The sequence below is a fragment of the Leptodactylus fuscus genome, chromosome 3 (genome assembly GCF_031893055.1).
Source record: "Leptodactylus fuscus isolate aLepFus1 chromosome 3, aLepFus1.hap2, whole genome shotgun sequence".
Lineage (NCBI taxonomy): Eukaryota > Metazoa > Chordata > Amphibia > Anura > Leptodactylidae > Leptodactylus > Leptodactylus fuscus.
In genome coordinates, this window is record NC_134267.1 from 56948744 (window position 1) to 56968764 (window position 20021).

At 41.2% G+C, this 20021-nt stretch overlaps 1 protein-coding gene across 2 annotated transcripts in view; it reads right to left on the bottom strand.

Annotated features, from left to right (window-relative positions):
- Positions 1-311: 311 nt before the first annotated feature.
- STRN (striatin) overlaps positions 312-20021 on the bottom strand; it is a 72712-nt gene continuing 53002 nt past the window's right edge. For both annotated transcript variants that reach the window (XM_075267613.1, XM_075267612.1), the window contains 9 exons: positions 18428-18564; positions 16451-16626; positions 15107-15154; positions 9787-9908; positions 8712-8879; positions 6627-6767; positions 5383-5484; positions 4431-4517; positions 312-3735 (listed from right to left, as the gene is read on the bottom strand). In XM_075267613.1, the coding sequence (XP_075123714.1) occupies positions 3566-3735; positions 4431-4517; positions 5383-5484; positions 6627-6767; positions 8712-8879; positions 9787-9908; positions 15107-15154; positions 16451-16626; positions 18428-18564 (1151 nt within the window). In that variant the 3' untranslated portion in view covers positions 312-3565. The remainder of the gene's footprint in view (positions 3736-4430; positions 4518-5382; positions 5485-6626; positions 6768-8711; positions 8880-9786; positions 9909-15106; positions 15155-16450; positions 16627-18427; positions 18565-20021) is intronic.

Below are 20021 nucleotides of genomic sequence, written 5' to 3' on the forward strand. Positions count from 1 at the left end.
AGTTTTTACATTATATGCACAATTTGTATGACTTCTGAGGGTATCCTGTAGCTTAAAAAGTTGATGTGATAGACAAAACTGTGGTTCTTTTTGGATCCAGAGGCCATAAGTTAGTTGAAGTCAGAGATTTAAGACAATGAAATGGCCGTTCCCCAGTATTCTATAAAACCCATATAACAAAATTCATCAACATACAATCATAATGATAAAACCATGAGCCCATTTAATCCTCTACACAGAAATAACAACCCATTCATCCAAGTAGACTTCCCTTTATTAAGTGAAAATAAAAATTACCATGGCAAGTTGACTTTACCCAGCACTCATCCATATTTATTTCAATTCACATAACCAATACTCATAGATTCAAAGGAGGTTTGGAACAAAATGTGATTTTTCCGATTCCACATGGTAGATTGCAAATCTAATTTCAATGCTTTCAAAAGTCTCTACAGTCCAAATATATTGTCTATATATATGTACACATTCACAAAATAATGGTGGAACATGCAGTCTTGGACGTCGCATGTTCTAGAATGGACACAAAAAAAAAAAAAGTGCATTTTGTACTCCAACTAAAACGGATGGCCTCATGTGAATACACTTTTTCATTCAATTTCCAAATCTTTATAAAAAAAATTGTGAACACTGGAACAGACGTATACGACTTGCACATGAGTTTCTCGATGACTGCTGTGTTAGCTCTTGGTTTTTGCGTATATGATCAGTAGATTAATTTTGCCATGAGGCTCTTTCTATTAAAGGCACCTTCTATCCGCTTTGATAACTCCTAGAATTAAACTACAACAGATGGCAATGTGTTTTTTTTTTTTTTTTTTTTATCTTGCTTGAGTTTAAATAGCCGGTTTTTACTTACATTCAGGTTTTAATCAACTAAATGTTACAGTCAGTAAAACAAGCATGCCAACTTAAGATGTATGTACATCAATTGAAACAGCTGTAAATTGTATATAGTATGTAACAGCAAAATACTCAATGTCATACCCATACCATTATCTTTGTGTACACTTAGAAGAACTCAATACAAAAAAAAAAAAAAGATTAAAATGCACCCCTCGTGTCATCCCATACTCAACACATTTAATATATGTTTACAATATATATATATATATATATTTATATATAATATACATAGCTTTTGTTTAGAATTTCCAAATAAATCTTTGTAATTACTTAGTCTAAAAAGAAAGTAAGAAAAAAAATGAACAAAAAAAGTCAAATACACAAATAATCCACAATTTCAATGTCTAAGTAAAAAGCCACAGAGTTCACATTTTTTTTTTCCTTGAAACAAACCGAAGATATTAAAATCATTGAGTTAAACCAGTGGCATTTCGGTTTGCCTTTTCTTAGACTTGCAGCCATCTAAATGCATTCTGTACAAATTTCACTTTTACAAGAGGCCGATAGTTTTCCCAAGCCATTCTGAGAAAGACTTAGCAACAACCAAAGATCAGTGTATAATGTTAAAGCGTACCCAAACTTTAAGCTTTTTTTTTTTGTCCTCCCCCCCCATGTGGTAAAGTTTTGCAATATATTTTATGAAAAAAAGTGCCTATTTCTTCATTTCCCGTCTTCTGCCCCAGTTCGAATCCATACATACAAGAATATTCAGCTGTAAGCGGCAGGCAAAAGACGTCTATGGAGAACGGATAGTGGAGCAAGAGGACAGCTTCTGGAGGCAAAGGGATAGACCTCTATGCACTATACACAACAGAGTATCAGGTGAAATATTATCCAGCTGTTACGTGAGAAATAACTCAGATGCCATAGACTCTCTCTCTTCTCCTCTCCATAGACTTCACTGTACACTGATCTTTGTCCTTTCTGTGTTGGATAGCATGAGTGAACGCAGAATGATACAGAGAAAATAGGAAGAGAAGAAATACACTTTTCCTTAATAAAAGTATATTATGAAGCTGGCACATTCACCTGGCCTAAAAAAACAAAAACAAAAAACTAAAGCTAAAAGTTTAGGTACGATTTAAAGTCCAGGTGCATTATTTTAACAGGGCAACAGATATGTTGTACTTAGTTTTACAATGAGCACTAAAATAAGAAACAGCAGGAATGCAATGGAGGGGATCCGTATATCTAAAGCAGCACTACTGAATCTTCCCAAACAAGCACATGCATAAAGACTTCTCTTTTACCAAGTCACGCCTATGTCATCATGGTTTAGGACTAGAATGATTCAAGAGTTAATATATTAATAAATATATTTTTTTGAAGATCCTATAAAATAATGCTCTTAAAAAAGGGTTGTCTGACATTAGAAAAAAAGAAGAAACGGCACTAACCTTGCAAAGTGGCTGTATGCGGATTCTTTTTTTTTTTCCTGATCGTAGACAACACCTATAAATGTTACATTGTAACCATTGTTATTTCCTTTATGGTGGAGTGGCAGCAATTCATTTTAATGAAGATCTACAACAGACAATGGGGTGGGGCACCATGTGACCAATCCTTGCATATACAGAACAGGTGCTAGAGTTTACCATTGAGCTAAATTGGAAAATGTATTTGTGCCTAGTGACAATTCTCACTAAACTAAATACAAATCTTATTTACAAGAAAGATGTAGAATAGCTCAGGGTTGTCATGCAAGGGCGGCATTATGTAACTAATGAGCAAAAAAACCTTAAAAAAAACAAAAACATGGAGACGTAAAAATTTGCTGCGCTGGGGGAATCTCACTGTTCGGGTTAAAAGCCTCTAGGAAACCGTATACTTAGCCGAAACGTTGGCAAGATGACTTCCATTCTTATGATGCCAACATCTGCAGGCGATCAAAATGGACCTTTGATGCATTCAACACATTTAACCCTTTCAGAAATTTATTTTGGTATTTTTTTTACCTAGAAGTACATTCAAAGAACACAACACAATGGAAACTAAACAAAGCAGGTAAAATAGAAAGTGTGTTCTTTTGTCTTGTTTGTACACTGATTTCATGTGTTACTAGCAGCCCAATGGATTGGGAAACGCTTCCGTTCTCAATCGCCAGCTCCACTATGAGAAGGATTCGCAATGAGAACTTGTAAGTAAGAAGTCCATGGTTTCCACCAAACGCGCTTGCAAGAGCTGTAAGTGAGAAAGGGGAATGGCAAGTACTTGCCTGCTGTGTTTCCTATATTGTAGTTATTTGCCGTCCCACTGGCCGTGTTTATGTTTTTTAGTTTTACATTGTCCCAATTGCCACAACCGCAAAATACGCCGGAAGTTGGAAACTAGTTTGATCCAGGCCTGCCTGGTCAAATGTGCACTCTTAAAAATAAAATGCTGCTACTGTAGCTCAGAGGTCATTTGAAAGACAGAATCCTGGCTCCAAGCACAAGTCAAGTTCACAGCACCCTGAACAAACCATTAGTTTAGAAAACAGCACCCCGCAAAACTAAGCCCACAACATGGTTTTTGCATCTTATCCTGATTATTGAACACAAGAAAAGAAAGGCGGGTTAAATGAAATCTTCGGTCATTAGTAGCATGTCTCTGGTTTCATGTGGCTGCTTCGGTAAATTAAAAACTACAGGTAAGCATGGTGTCATACAAAAACTTTGGCAAGAGCATCTGCGCCCGCACTGGCAATGTAGCATTTGGATGGGTGGAATGCCACATCGTGAATGGACTCGTCCGATTTCTTGCGGTGGGCGGTGAATTCCTGTATGCAGGTCTTGCTTTCCAAGTTCCATAAACGTATTGAACAGTCATGACCTGTAAAAAAAATAAAAAAAATGAATGTGTGGACTGAAACCAGAGATAGATAGATAGAAAGAAAGTATCACAACAACTGGACAATAGCATTTTTGAAGTGATGAGAGTAGTTTCTGAGACACGTCTGGAACACAAAGGCAATGCTAGAAGGATGCTTAGTTCAGTTAGCTCAGAAAAGAAAATCTTAAGGGCTCGTTCACACGGGGCAAGAGGGGGCAGATTTTGGCGCTGAATCCATGTCAGAATCTGCCCCCTCACAATAGAGGTATATATAGACCGCTAGCTTACTTCTTTTTTAAAAGAAGCGAGCTTCCCTTTCTTCAGGCAGATTCCGCGGCTGATTCAGCCCCGGCGTCCGCATCGCGGCAGCACCCTCTGGACTAGGCCCATTCATTTGGGCCTAATCCGTAGCGGGAAGCCGCGACAGAGGTGGCAAGCGCATTTTGGCCCTATTCTGACGCGGCTTCCTGCGTCAGAACCAGGACCGAAATACACCATTCCAAGCCCCGTGTGATCGGGGCCTAACACATTTCTTGTGCACGTCTGACACCAGGAATCGCACTGCAATAGGGAACTGAGGAACAGGACGGGAAGAGGCAAGTAAGCTTTTGTTATCTTAATGCCCCCATATGTGCTGAACACCCCCTTGAATAACATAGATGTCACTTGATAAGAACAATGGTAGAAATACTCACTGCCAGACATCAGGTACAATCCATTAGGATCCACAGCTAAACTTGTTACTGCATCTAAATGTGCAACCATTGAATGGATAAGTTTTCCTGAAAGGGGAAAAAAAAAGTCACAATTAATATATCAATTTGATCATTTAACAAAATTTGTCAACCCGGTAATTTAGTGAGATATTCCTCAGACTCTTCACATTTATTTTGTAGCCTCTGTTTCAAATTTCATGCGATTTGACAGAAAGTCACTGATGGACGAATAGTACTGCATGCAGCTCTCTACTGACGGCACAACGGAACAAGGCGGACTCAACTATAAATCAGTGAGGTCTATTGGGCGGTGTTCGTACCCACTGCGCAACAGATTCTGCAATGCCTCAGTATTCATAATAAAGTGAAACCAAAACACAAGTGTGAACACAGTCTAAGATGGAAAACGCACCTATATCCTGAGTGATGGTTACAGATAGAAATAAATGATGCCTGTGTCGAAATGTAGACTGAAAAGAATTAAGAGTCTGCGCGTTTCAATGTTTATGGCTCTTAACATTCAGTACACAGTGCAAATATACCACAACACCTAACAATAGCGGGAAGTAGCAGGCGCACAGACAAAAAATAGTAACAGAAGCGGAAACAAAGGAAGAAAGGAAGCAACCAGTAAGTTTACAATGTGGAGGTTGTCTGTACAGATGTGTGAGGTCCTGGCTGCAGCTCTAAGACCATAGAAGTTGGGATTTGGCAGCAACACTGCACAACAAATGTACTACAAAAGGGTTAAACCTATGTTATGGCACCTGTATCTATCACTAATGTGGAAGACAACTGCTGCAGTAGCATTATTATCAGTTATCTTCACATGGTGTGTGCTATCCATTATTCTTTCACCAGGCGTTACAGAATGCAGAAGAGGTCCTCGAAATTCTCAGACTGTCCAGCAGCATTTAACCCTTATCCGTACCTGTATTGTTGTCATAAAACTTGATGTGCCGATCTTCATGCGCAGTGATGGTAATTGGAAGTGTCGGATGGCTAATTACTCGGTTTATCTGGCAGCTAGAAGCTACGGGAAGAAAAGTCAAGCGCATTATTCTCCATAGACACCCAGCAGTCTTATCTAGTACTACAATATCTATGCAGCTTCCATGTACAAATTCTAAATCCTTCCATCCATTACCTTCCTGCATTGCCTAGTTTCTCTTCCTATAGTTTGTAAATTTAGGATTTTGGCTGCAATAAAAAAAAAAAAAAAAAACACCCCCCCCCCCCCAAAAAAAAAAAAAAACAAACAAAAAAAAAAACCCCAAACCAAACCAATGCAGCACAAAAACAGCGCACTCAAACAACATACAGCAAAACTATAAATGCCATAAGATGCCATAATCGTTACAATACAACCAGATAATCTGAATTTTACATTTATTCTCTATTTTTTCTCTAGCCCCCATCATTCCTGAGCAATCTCTCTCTCTGGTCTCTAATATGCTATTTAGGCTCTGTACTGTCAGGAGGGCGTGGTCAGGCAGGAGCAGACAAGGGGTGCGATTCTGAGCTCTGACCTCTGTTAGGAGCAATGTATCACGCCATCTGCTTGACACTGCCCTTCTGACATTACAGAGCTTACATAGCACACCGAGTATCAAAACTAAGTGCACTATTTGTTCAGGAATGGCGCCGGATTCAGTGGAACGGCACCTGTTAACAGATGCTAAGAATATGAACTAATGGAAGTGATGGAAGGTCCTCTTTTACCCATAAATTACATAAAACACATATCCAGGACTTGTTTTATAGTTTTCTTCACAATTATTATCACTGATACTTTCCTGTAGCCATCCAAGCTGGTTTTACATAACTGAATTTTGACTGTGAAAGTGTCAGTGTGTGCTGGATTTACTATCTTGTAGAGATTACAGTACGGGACAGTGTAACACAGGGAGGAAGGGTCTCCTAGCACCACATACTACCCGCATAGTGCTCAAGCTAGGAAATGCAGCACAAAGTCAGTGTAATAGCAGCCTCAATGGCATGGACTCTTGCTCAACTCCAGAACTTCTTTTCAGAAAGGTGTTGTACAACTAAAGGTACTACCTTAGACACACAAATGTGAATGGCAGAGGTTTGATTTTGAAAGGTTTCTCTGCATTCCTAACTACAGGTGTATATAGAAATAAAAGCTTTCTGAAATGCTAGTACAATACATACCTGTTTCTATACAAGACTCTAATGTTAAAACTTTCTGCCGGGTCTCCATATTGAAAATACTTGTGTGCCCGCTATCAAAAGATGAAACCATTTGCGCTGGGTCACAGCTTACTAGGTCCACAGAGGAAGGGATTCCTAATTCTAAAGAAGATAAAAATGCAATCACTGGTCAGTAAACATCGTCTATGATAAATGTAAGTATCTGGGGGAAATAATACCCGTTACACTTTCATAGAGACCTATACACAGTAAGAGGTTGATGGAACAAAAAGCCATAAATTTACCACTAAAGATATATGGACCAACTGGGAAATTGGTGTGTGCACTGTGCTGGAGAAGCCAAATGTGGCTCACAGGTTTTTCATTTTATTCCTGGCCCACTTTCAGATGAAAACACAGCATTCAGTAATACAGTGCTCAAATCCTAGTACGGTCCTGTAAAGTCGTCCGTAAACGTTAATGACTACTTCTCATTTCAGTATGTGATCTGACTACATAGCCTAGGAAAAGATAGCTATACTATGTGTGATCCTCAACTTGAAATGGACAATATAGGATTTAAGTTACTACTGTGGCAGTATTATTACCAGGGATTACCTTTACTGATCAGGCATCTAAAGGAGCCTCAGTGCCAACAAGCGCTGCAGCTTCTTCATTGTTTACCATGCAGAATACCATATGTTTAGTAGTAGCTGTGCATGGTAGTACAGCAATATCCCATATAAGGGAGCCTTCACATGGAGTTACGGTGAGCTCATTCTGATCATAAAAATACGTTCACAATGAGCGTGTAAAAAGCAGCTCCCATTGACTTGAATGGGAGCCGGCATACGTAATACATTGAAAGCAATAGGGAAAAAAACTTCCCATTGATTTCAATGGGGAGCGCACGTATGCCGGCTCCCATTCAAGTCAATGGGAGCTGCTTTTTACACGCTCATTGTGAACGTATAACGTATTTTTATGATCAGAATGAGCGCACCGTAACTCCATGTGAAGGCTCCCTAAAGATGATCTGTATAAAATACTATATGCCATTTGATTCTCGCTGTGCGACTAAACCATTTGGTATTTTCATTTATAAAACCTGTCCACCCATTCATAAGATATGAAAAGATAAGGCCCTAGAAAAGTATATTCAATTAGCTCTTATTCACCAAATTCTTTTGTTTTTGTCACAGAAAATAGAGGGACACAGGTTGAATTTATTTTAGTGTTTTTGTACTTGGTGACAGGGACTGAGCTATATGAAGCCTCAGGCGCTGGAACTACAGAGGAATAGCTAGTTTTTCCATCACCTAAAGTAACAATTTAGTTTAGTCAATTGTAGGGAGCGCCAGGGATTAGATCTCCTTTGATCTAATATTTCTTTCCAATTCCAAGTCACTGTAACAAAGGGTGGGGGCCCGATTTCAGATTTCATAAATTTTTTGCAGCATGGCTTCTAAATGGAAGCTAGCCCTTACGATGGTTTGCGAAACATTTAGCTGGCAATCTCTGGTATAATAAAACAAATATTTTCTAATGAATATCCAAAAAAGTGTAACGCATTATGTGGTGGGTTTCAAGACTGGTAGTGTGGGTAATAAGTATATCAGTTTACACCTTAACAATTTCAAGTACAGTAACTATAAGTCTTCATTAATGCGACTTTAATAAGAGCTATGGGTGCTGAATAATCAGATTACTAGAAATTATTATTATGCTTACTTGTATAGTGCCATCATATTCCGCAGCGCTTTACAGACATTGGCAGTCACTGTCCCATATAGGGCTCACAATCTACATTCCCTATCAGTATGTCTTTGGTGTGTGGGAGGAAACTGGAGTACCCGGAGAAAACCCACGCAAACACGGGGAGAACATACAAACTCATTGCAGGTGTTGACCTTGGCAAGGTTCGAACCTAGGACTCCAGCGCTGCAAGGCTGCAGTGCTGACCACTGAATACATGTTAATTGTAGAAAAGTGAAAAACCATACCAGACCCTACAATAATGCAGCGCTCACCTTGTGCACGCATACGTACAAGGACTACAGCAAAATGCAGATTAACATATGTTAATTATTATGGTCATGCCATTACCTTGGTTTTCATTAAATACACTTAAAGCAGGCGCGGCTTCTAATGCATTCCATACTCTGATGGTGCCATCTGCCGAGGCAGACAACAGGCGCTGGTGAGCCGTACTGTACACCAAGCCCCAGATAGCGTCAGTGTGGCCTTCAAATGCACCTCGCAGAACTGAAGGATCTGTCCAGAGAGAAGGGGAAAGAGAAAATGTCATCTTTTGTATAAAATTCAATCCTTGACAATACCACAACTTTAACATAAACTCTGCAAATCTGCAATCTGGAAAGTGTGTCCTCTTCAAATCAGGTTTTCTATTGTATCCCAGCACAAAGGAAAAAAAAAAATTACACTCTGACCATAGATATACAATGTATAAATCAGTGGATGTGTAGCCAAACTAATGCCAAATGTATGACAATGCACGATGGAGCAACATATATGCAATGTTAATGAAAGTAGACTAGTGCCATACAACTTGCTATATTGTCAATGGGTGCTAGTTACGGACAGATTACCTGCTCATGGACCCTTGCTAAACCCTTTTCTGTCATGATCCCATAAGAACAGATCTTATAACTCCATTTTGAACAGCGTCCACATTAATTTTGTCTTTGTAAGGCTGCTTTCACACGGAGTTACGCTCAGCTCATTCAGACACGTAAGCACATGTCAAAGTGACCGCTGTAAAACAGAATCCCACAGACTTCAGTGTATGCCGGTCTTACGTGCGCTATACATTGAAATCAATGGGTTTAAAAGCCTCCCATTGATTTCAATGTATAGCGCGCATAAGACCAGCACACACTGAAGTCTATGGGATTCTGTTTTACAGCGGTCACTTTGACACGTGTTTACGTGTCTGAACGAGCGGTGCGTAACTCCATGTGAAACCACCCTAATAATACTGCTCAGCGATAAAATGCTGGACCTTATGGTGTCAATCTAACCCTATGGACTTCAGACAACAAACTGGGCAGAGCAAATGTATATGGTCTGTTAACCAACAAGAAAGAAATCACATTTCAGAGTCAGTGGATATGATAAAATGAATCAACGTTAGATAATTTTTATCCTAGTCTGAACATACCGTAAGAATCATATGGATCCACATTAGGATTTGGCGTGTTCCAGCTCTGGATGATCCCATCTGTACCTCCACTGTAACACTGCTCCCCATTATTACTCATTACTACACAAAGAACAGGGCCCCTGGAGAAGAAGAAGAAGTAGTATGAATGACCACTCCAAATAAGCGACCCTTACAATACATCCTTCCATAAAGAGAACTTATCACCTCTGCAGGCAGGTCTGTATCATACTCATACGCCATATGTTATATTTTCTTAGAAGAAAGGCACAATGCATATGTTATTCCTACTAGAAATACAGTAATAAATTGACAACTTGGCATTACCTATCAGACACTACCCAATCACAATGGCAGTCTCAGACAGCTCAGCAACACACGCCCGACAGACAATGGAAATACCCAATTGTCAATTTATTCCTAAATTCCTAGTAGAAATAACAGAGGAATGGGGCAGAGCGTTATAATCAAACAGGCTTCAGGATAGTTATTTGATGGAGAATGCAGGTATTTATTACAACAGATCAGGAACCCTTTACCAGCCAAGGACAGTTCTCATACTGTGTACATTCTGCCAGGTAGGCACTTAATGGGGTTGTAGCAACTTTTAGAGTTACTCCCTATCGATGGGGTAGGGCATAACTTCACTATCGGTAGGGGTCTGACCACTAAAAAAATCTACAGAACATTGTTTCCCTGTTTTGATATAGCCCTCAGGCCATGCATGTGCCCTGCCATTCCATCCATATCTATAGGTATTGCATTGTTTAGGTTTATGGATTTACAATGAACAACTACAGTTACATATTGTGTAGGGAGATGGAAATGCGTATACCGGTAGCTACGTAATTCCAATGTCAATTTGCATGCAAAAATTGTTTGGCACATGACCGCAGTTTTGGAGTTTCTTTAAAGAGGACCTTTCTCCTCCTGGGGCACAGGCGGTTTTATATGCCGCGCAATAGATGCTGCTGTGAGGAGGGGAACTCCTGACTGACTGTCAGAAACGCCCTTCTGACAGTGAAGAGCTACGGTACCGGCACTGACAGCTGGGGGCACAGAACAGGAAAGACAACTGTCGGCTTTGTAGCAGTGTATTAAACCGCATGTGCCCAAAATGGTGAAAGGTCCTCTTTAACACATGCACCTGCATATTGTGTGCTGTTCCTAATAGCTTACAGTTTTGGTTTGCACACTTGAGCACACATTTGATCTTTTATTAATATTTGCCTATAACGACTGATGTAGAGTTGCAGGATGGGGGTTGTGTGTATTTATTATGTTGTATTTTCCATATATTTATAACACTTTTAAATTTGCTTTCTAAAACTATTTAGATCGTAGCTGTTTGCAGTGTACTTCACAACATTTGTGGATGATATCCAAATCTTGTATGTCTTCAGTGTTTCTGAGGCTAGTTTCACCTCTGTGTCAGATTCCACCGTGGAAAACCCACAGAGAAAAACGTCCTTCAGTATAAAACAGCGGAAACCCGAAGGGCCCCATTATAATCTATGGGGTAACTGCTGTTTTAGCAGATGAACTCTGTCGTTCGGGTTCCCTAGTGAAAGACAGAGCTCAGTTGCAGGTGTGAACCCGACCTAAGAGCACAATGGCATGTTTCTGTATGTGATTATTTTTACTTCCTCTATGTAAAACCTCTGGTTAGATGAACTATTTAAAGAGGACCTTTCATCAGATTGGGCACATGCAGTTTTATATACTGCTGGAAAGCTGACAGTGCGCTGAATTCAGCGCACTGTCGGCTTTCCCGATCTGTGTCCGGTGTAAAGCGCTATCGGTCCTGTAGCGCTTTACACAGTCAGAAGGGCGTTTGACACTTAGCCAGGGACGCCCTTCTGCCCAGCAGCGCCTATCGCGCTGTGCTGTGTGAGCGGGGAGGAACGCCCCCTCCCTCTGCTCACACAGCTCGTCCATAGACAAGTATTATTAGGAGGGGAGGGGGCGTTCCTCCCCAGTCTTAGAGCACAGCGCGATAGGCGCTGCTGGGCAGAACGGCGTCCCTGGCTAAGTGTCAGAAACGCCCTTCTGACTGTAAAGCCCTACAGTACCGGGACCGATAGCGCTTTACACCGGGCACAGATCGGGAAAGCCGATAGTGTGCTGAATTCAGCGCACTGTCAGCTTTCCAGCAGTATATAAAACTGCATGTGCCCGATCTGATGAAAGGTCCTCTTTAAGCACAAATGTTTTAATGCTCCTTTTTTTTTCCTATTTGGTCGCAAAGTTAAATGTAGGTGGACACCGCTGTCACCAATTGTCAGGTTGTTTGCTTTCACGTAACTATATGAAGGTTTAGGGGTGCACTTTTCAAGGCTTGCAATTCCTGTATTACCATAGGTTCTTTCTTTATCATTTCCTATGTTGATTTTGATATAGACCTAAATAAACTGTGTGAACTTATATTGAACTTGTATTTTTATAGTGCAGCGCGTATAACTTCCTGCTTGGGCCACAATGGTTAACCATTCATTTTTTTTTTCCTGAGTTTTTAAACACGCAATCTGATGCTAAACATCGAGGGAAAGCTGAATTTTTTTGGCTTTATATAGTAGTATATTTAACAGAAAGGAGAACTATAAATCCTCTCTTTATATTCCTCATACCAATTGAAACTGCTCCTGGCTTTGTTTTTTTGTTTTAAAAAAACAAACAAAAAAACCCCCACAACCACACACAACACAGCAAAATGTGTGTCCTCAGTCGGCTCAGTCGTTTGCCAATGTACCTTTAGAAAATATATGTGCACGGGGAAATTGGAATTATTAATTATATTTTGTCATTTAGGGTTTATTGTACATGTTGAAAGTGTGAATGGTCCTGGCTACCAGGGGGTCAAATACAATAAATCCAAACTTGGTAACTACATGAACTACCTTTATTCAATGTACTGTACACATTTATTCAATGTACTGTATACTGTCTGGCCAATAAAAAAGTCGCTAGTATTAATATTTAGTTGGGCCACCATGAGCACGATTAACAGCACGCATCCGTCTCGGCATGGAGTCTATAATGTTCTGTAGTGTAGACTCAGGGATTATGATCCAATTCTCGAGTATCAGGGAGCCCAGGTTACGCAGATTCGTTGGGGGTGGTGAGTGACAGCGCAGGTTCCTTTCCAGCACATTCCAGTGTTTCATGTGCTTCTCGTCGCACCCTATCACGAGGACACGACCATCACTCTGGAACAATGTGAAACGTGATTCATCTGACCACATGACCTTTCTCCACTACTCTAGGGTCCAATCCTTGTGGTCTCTTGCAAATGACAGGCGCCGACGTCGGTTGGTCTCTGTCACCAATGGCTTTCGTGTGGCGAAACAACTGTTGAGACCCATTCCTTTGAGTTCTTGTCGCATTGTTCGCTCCGAAATGTGTCGCTCCATCGAGTTGAACATCTGTGTGAGCTCAAAGGTTGTTTTCCGGCTGTTATTCTTCACCAGTCGCTTTAGGGACCTACGACCTCGAGTATAGTCTTACGCCCACACTTTCCATGGTTGGAGGGGGGGGGGGGGGGGGGGGGGAGTTCTCCACCATCTCGCCATGCTCGTATGATACGCTGAACAGTTCTCTGTCCGATACCAGTTACTTCGGCTATCTCCTTGGTTGATTTGTTGGCCTGATGCAATCCAATGACTTGCCCATTCTTGAAGGCACTAACATCTCTTCCTCTGGTAGCTCTTCCGTTGGTAGACATCGCTTCACACCTTTAATTATGATCTGCACTTGACAGGCTACAGCTCAATTATATATATTCAAGAATATGTGCTAATTCCTGTCATGAACAGTTCATAATTACATCAGGGGTGGAACAGTACCTTGTTGCACAATGCGACTTTTTTTTTGGCCAGGCAGTGTATTTTTCTGTTTTGCAGTGGAAACATGATCAAAAGATCTGCTGTTATACAATAGATACTCTGAATGCGGTTCCTGCTGTATTGTAGCACTAGGGTAATATCACTTGAAGCCTGAGGACAACATAAACCAACAAAGTAGTTGGGGTCATTTGCATTTTAATAAATCTGCTATAAATAAAATTGAATGCCTGCAAATTACAATTATCAAAACAAAAACTGAACTAACACATTATGGTAATTTATGCAGCACGATAAGCGGCTTTTATTAATACTGATCGTTTCAATAAAGACTCAGACAACAAAAAGACTATGGCAGCAAAACACTATATTTACCTCAGTGCAAGCCAAAGGGATGGAATTGCTGAATACATCTTGCCCTCCATGTTAGAAGGCATGTTTGAAGAATACAGAACCTGCTGCTTCACTTTAAGACTTTTATTATGTTAAATCCCCCCCCTTCCCCAAATATATTTACGAATCATCATTTAGCAACTATAACACAATTGTGGTGCACTGCAACTGGAGATCTATGCCGTGCAAAACTTAATCACAAAAAGCTCAGAATCCCCACTGGTCTGTACTTCCTGTTCCCTCCTGACAAACAGGAAGTGACGGCTCAGCCAATCACCGGCCATAACAGAGATCTGTCATTCTCTGTGTTGAGCGCTATCAGGAAAGAAAAACAAGTGGAGTAACATAAGTGGAAGAGGGCTCTGCCAGATATTGTTTCTACTATTGTTGAACCCATTCTAAGCCCTTTGTGAGATGTGTACCAATCCATAGCTCCATCCTTCAGGAATCCATCGGTTGATATGAAAGGAGCAGAAGAAAAAAAAAATATATGCAGTTGTGCCATGAAAATATGATAGAATTGTGTGAATTATACCTTTCAACGAGTCACTACGTTTCATCTTATATAGGGGTCAAAATGTTGGTAAGGTACTAACACGCACAAGGATTACACCTGCTTATACAGTGTCATATTTTCACATCTTTGTTAACATCTGAGATGGGATTTTTAGATAAAAGATTTTAGATCACTACATGGATAAGCTACAGAATTATGCCAAAATTAAAGTTAATGTGGCCAGTCCGTGACTGAGTTATCAACAGCGTCACAGTTTTAGTTATGGCCATAGCCTCAGTATTGATTATTTAGAAGAGAAAAACCTTTCCAAGCTACTTATGTTACCTGGGATAACCAATCACTCTATCAATGTGTAAGATGTCTCTAATATGTGTACTTAGATACATCGGTTTTCTACCAGAATATATCCTTCACCAAAATGAATGAAGGTCTACGAAGGCGAGCTTGCATGCCTAGTATGTTGGCATTCACATAACTCCACCTAAGCCCATCCAGGATGAAACTGGATCAGATCGATATGAAATATGGAATTTATGGAGATAAACACCACCAGTGTGTGAAGCAGTATTACCTGTGTGCTCTGAAGGTATATATTGGTTCCACATCAAGAGAAGCGCTCCTAAAATGGAAAACAAACTCATTTTATCACTGTAGCAATAGGTTATACAGAAGGACTGGATTTACAATCAAGAATTTAACAAAATGCCACAGATAGTTGAATCTGTACTGACAGAAATTATATTGGGCTAAGAAAGAAAGAAAGTGGTAAACTAAAGATAATATTACCTGAATTATATATACTGGGGGGAATAATTACATAATGATAGGAAAAAAAATTACCAGAGAGTTTCTTTACGGAGATCTGAATGGCTAATATATGGAGGCCGCCATTGGTTTATAGTAGTCACACAATGAATCCAAGATCAGCATAATAAATGCCTGGAAGCAGTTTACATGTCCTGCTGGTGATAATAGCCATTAACATCCATTAAGACTATTTTAGTCAATTTTATTGACTTTCTAATGAAGCCTCGGTGACAATGTACAGCACACAGTCAGATACCCCAGCCAAGGACTTTAATATAAACCAAAGGCTATCAGAAAGCCACTACTCTGCATGGTTCACTTGCTAGGACATTTGCTTCCTGTAGTTTGTAGTAGTTTGTAGTAGTTCAGTCTCTAGTCATATGTAAGAGGAGCTAGCCTTCACCATCTATAGATGTATGCTGTCCAAAGCCAGTCTGTGCCAGCTTCCCCATAGAGAGGATTGAAGCTTCCACGAATGTGCAAGTTTATAGTGTTGCAGATACACAACACATTAGTGACGTTCACCAGAGTTGTGGAATATATGAATACATATACATCACCAGACATCTGGCCATTCTAATAGATTGCAGCATGCTGTACTTTAGCATATTAGCTCTAGGATTGGCATGCTAGAATCATTTATAGGAGTATTATGGATTCAACAAACCGTCCTAAAATAATGCTGGGGCTGGCTGTATCAAACAGATACGGGCCCCACATCTATCTTCAATATGGAGGATCTTACCGAGGGGCTGAAAAGTTCTTTAAAACCATATAACTTTAGTTCTATGAAAACTGTGACGGGGACAAGAAGCTTACCACCATTACAGCGGTAACAGTGGGGATGTTTGTCACCCTCCTGTCAGACCATGGCTCTCCCACAAGGCCAATAGGGAAAAGCAATCTAAAGACGGTCCTAAAATCCACAATTAGACATCAGTGCTGACTCCTCTATTAAGGTTGAGGATCATTCACCAGCATCTGCTTGTCAACCACACATGATGAGCTGGTAAGAGGAGGAGCATCAAGTTACAGACCATTTATTTAAGCCCAAGTCTGTAAGGTCAAGGTTATTTGTAAATTGTATCTAAAACAATGAGCGCCATACTTTTTGGCTGGAGCAGTCTTTTGCAGATTCCACATTTTTAAAGTATGATCTTCTGATGCAGTTATAAGGACTGGTTCTGTTGGGTGGAATGCAAGTCCCCGTATGCCATCGAAGTGACTTCTAAGAGTGAATTTCGGATTCCACGTTTTCCTAAGTGCATCCTTGTTGTTTGCAATCTGGGTAGGAAACGGGAACAATTAAGACTCACATAACTACAACAAGCATAACGAAATCTGGACACAAATCAATTTACAAATGAAATATTAGAAAAATGAACACTGGCCCAGATTCTTGTGTCTTGTACGTTTTCTGGTGTACAAGGAATAAAAAAGGCGCGCTGTGATTCATTTAAATTCTCGGTCGACTTTGCCACTTTTTCAAAAAAGGGATGCGAGAAACATACGTCAGCTCGCAACATTATCACCCAGGCCCACAGCCGACAGAGGGTGTACATCGTCACATATGAGGTACAATCTCCGGCCGCTCAGGGGAACGATGGGCTGCCGTCTGTAGTCTTCATAAACCTGCCCCATTATTTACAAGCTCTAGATCAGAGGTTCTCAAACTTATTTTGTCTACCGCCCACTTCGAGAATTAATTATTTTCTAGCGCCCCCCCCCCCCCCCCCCCAAATTTTTTTAGCGGCTAAATTCACTTGTTTTCGTAATATCATCGAATGACATGACTGGCTGTGACATGATGGCGCGTGCGCTTTTATATGAGGCAGCGGGCGGGCCTAGTACTTTCGAGAATGGACTAGAAACTTCTCGCTTCGCATTGGAGCTTACCGCCATCTATGGTACAGTTTGACAACTTTTGGACAGGAAATAGTTACTGTCTAGTCCCCTAGATGGCGTTACACGAGGAAACGCGCGTTAAGCGTAAAGGAGCGGTAAAGTTTGTGTTAAAAGCAAAAAAACTATTTTAAAGGGGTAGCCTCATGAAGCTTGATCTGCCTTCTAAGCTGCCTAAAAATCTTCTTTCTTCCTGTTTGCTCGCGTCAATTAGCCCCGCCCCCAAATTAGTGTGTAGCTCCGTCCACCACATAGCGTGATCCTATGGGATGACTGAAGGGCCTGTGATGTCATCAAAAGGTCCTGTAGACTTGGATTTACCTTGTACGGAGTTTCCTAAAGGACCTGGCTCCTCTGCCCACTAGCAGCCTGCTCTATATAATAAAGCTTTATCCTAGTGAACAGAGAGACCAGGTCCTTTAGCCCAGTAGGAATTAGACTGCTTTATATAAGAAAGCAGCACTTATTCCACACACCCCCCTCTATCTCACAGCAGGGAGCTAGGTGATGTGTATGTGTGGTGCAGACACAGGCTGGCTCCGTACACTCAGCCCCCCCCTCTCTCCCCCCACACAGCAGGGAGCTATGTCATGTGGCTCCCTCAGCAATGAGCAGGGGGCCAGGTGCTAGTGTCCATAATGAAGTGAATAAAGTAAGATAGTGGACAAACAAAGCAGTTTTGCTGAAGCAGTGTATTTAGGAAAAGTCTTAAATCCACATTAACAAGCAGTATAGATAGAATCATTGTTATGATACCACCCCTTTAAATTAGCCATCGCCCCCCTAAACCGCTTCAACGCCCCCCAATCTTCTCTGTGCCCTTTACTGCCCCCCTATAAGCCTCCAGCACCCACAAGGGGGCGTTATCACCCACTTTGAGAAAGACTGCTCTAGATTTTATATAATTTCTTTTTAAGGGCTCCTTATAAAGTTGATCAGGCTTTATAATACCAGACACAGCCTGTGGAAAATGGTGGCACTATTTCTGGAAAAGATGCAGCCATGTCTTCCTAATCGTATAGAACAAATGAGTTATAGGCTGGAATGGAATGATAAGAGAAAATAGAAAAAAAAAAGGGGGAGAAAAAAAAAAAAAGGAATCCCTCAAGAACTTTAACATTAAAGTTAATACGTTTTTAAAACGTAAATAGATTTTTATCAAAACTCACTACATCATACTTACATCATATGTCAATGAATCGGCCTCATTGGCCACTGTGAGTCCAGCCAATTCTCCTAGTCCTAGTTCATTCTCTAATGCTTCATCTGCTCCCATGATAAAAGATTTTCCAGATGATGGTGGAAACGTTAATGCTTCAACTGCAGAAAACAAAAACACATATACACTGATAAGACAACAGGAAGTGCTAATTTTTTTCCCCTCTTTGTACTGCCTATGTAACTGGATCAGGCCATGTACCTTATACTAGATTAACCTTTCATTTTATGCAGTTATGTCCAAGGCATCTTGATTAGAGATGAGCGAACAGTGTTCTATCGAACACATGTTCGATCGGATATCAGGGTGTTCGCCATGTTCGAATCGAATGCCGCGTGGTAAAGTGCGCCAAAATTCGATTCCCCTCCCACCTTCCCTGGCGCCTTTTTTGCACCAATAACAGCGCAGGGGAGGTGGGACAGGAACTACGACACCGGGGGCATTGAAAAAAATTGGAAAAAGTCATTGGCTGCCGAAATCAGGTGACCTCCATTTTAGACGAATAGTGGATTTCAAATCCGGGTCATATGAGAATGTGAACTTTGTGACTATGAGACAGGGATAGCTGTACAGGCAGGGATAGCTAGGGATAACCTTTATTTAGGGGGGAATGTTATTAAAAATAACTTTTTGGGGCTCTATCGGGTGTGTAATTGTGATTTTTGTGAGAAACTTTTTCCCATAGGGATGCATTGGCCAGCGCTGATTGGCCGAATTCCGTACTCTGGCCAATCAGTGCTGGCCAATGCATTCTATTAGCGTGATGAAGCAGAGTGTGCACAAGGGTTCAAGCGCACCCTCGGCTCTGATGTAGCAGAGCCGAGGCTGCACAAGGGTTCAAGCGCACCCTCGGCTCTGATGTAGGAGAGCCGAGGGTGCGCTTGAACCCTTGTGCACACTCTGCTTCATCAAGCTAATAGAATGCATTGGCCAGCGCTGATTGGCCAATGCATTCTATTAGCCCGATGAAGTAGAGCTGAATGTGTGTGCTAAGCACACACATTCAGCACTGCTTCATCACGCCAATACAATGCATTAGCCAGTGCTGATTGGCCAGAGTACGGAATTCGGCCAATCAGCGCTGGCTCTGCTGGAGGAGGCGGAGTCTAAGATCGCTCCACACCAGTCTCCATTCAGGTCCGACCTTAGACTCCGCCTCCTCCAGCAGAGCCAGCGCTGATTGGCCGAATTCCGTACTCTGGCCAATCAGCACTGGCTAATGCATTGTATTGGCGTGATGAAGCAGTGCTGAATGTGTGTGCTTAGCACACACATTCAGCTCTACTTCATCGGGCTAATAGAATGCATTGGCCAATCAGCGCTGGCCAATGCATTCTATTAGCGTGAACTGAGTTTGCACAGGGGTTCTAGTGCACCCTCGGCTCTGCTACATCAGATTGCTACATCTGATGTAGCAGTGCCGAGTGTGCATCAGATGTGTAGTTGAGCAAAACTGACTCAGCACTGCTAAGTCTCTGCATTCGCATAGGAATGCATTGGCCAGCCTTCGGCCAATCAGCGCTGGCTCTGCCAGAGGAGGCGGAGTCTAAGGTCGGAC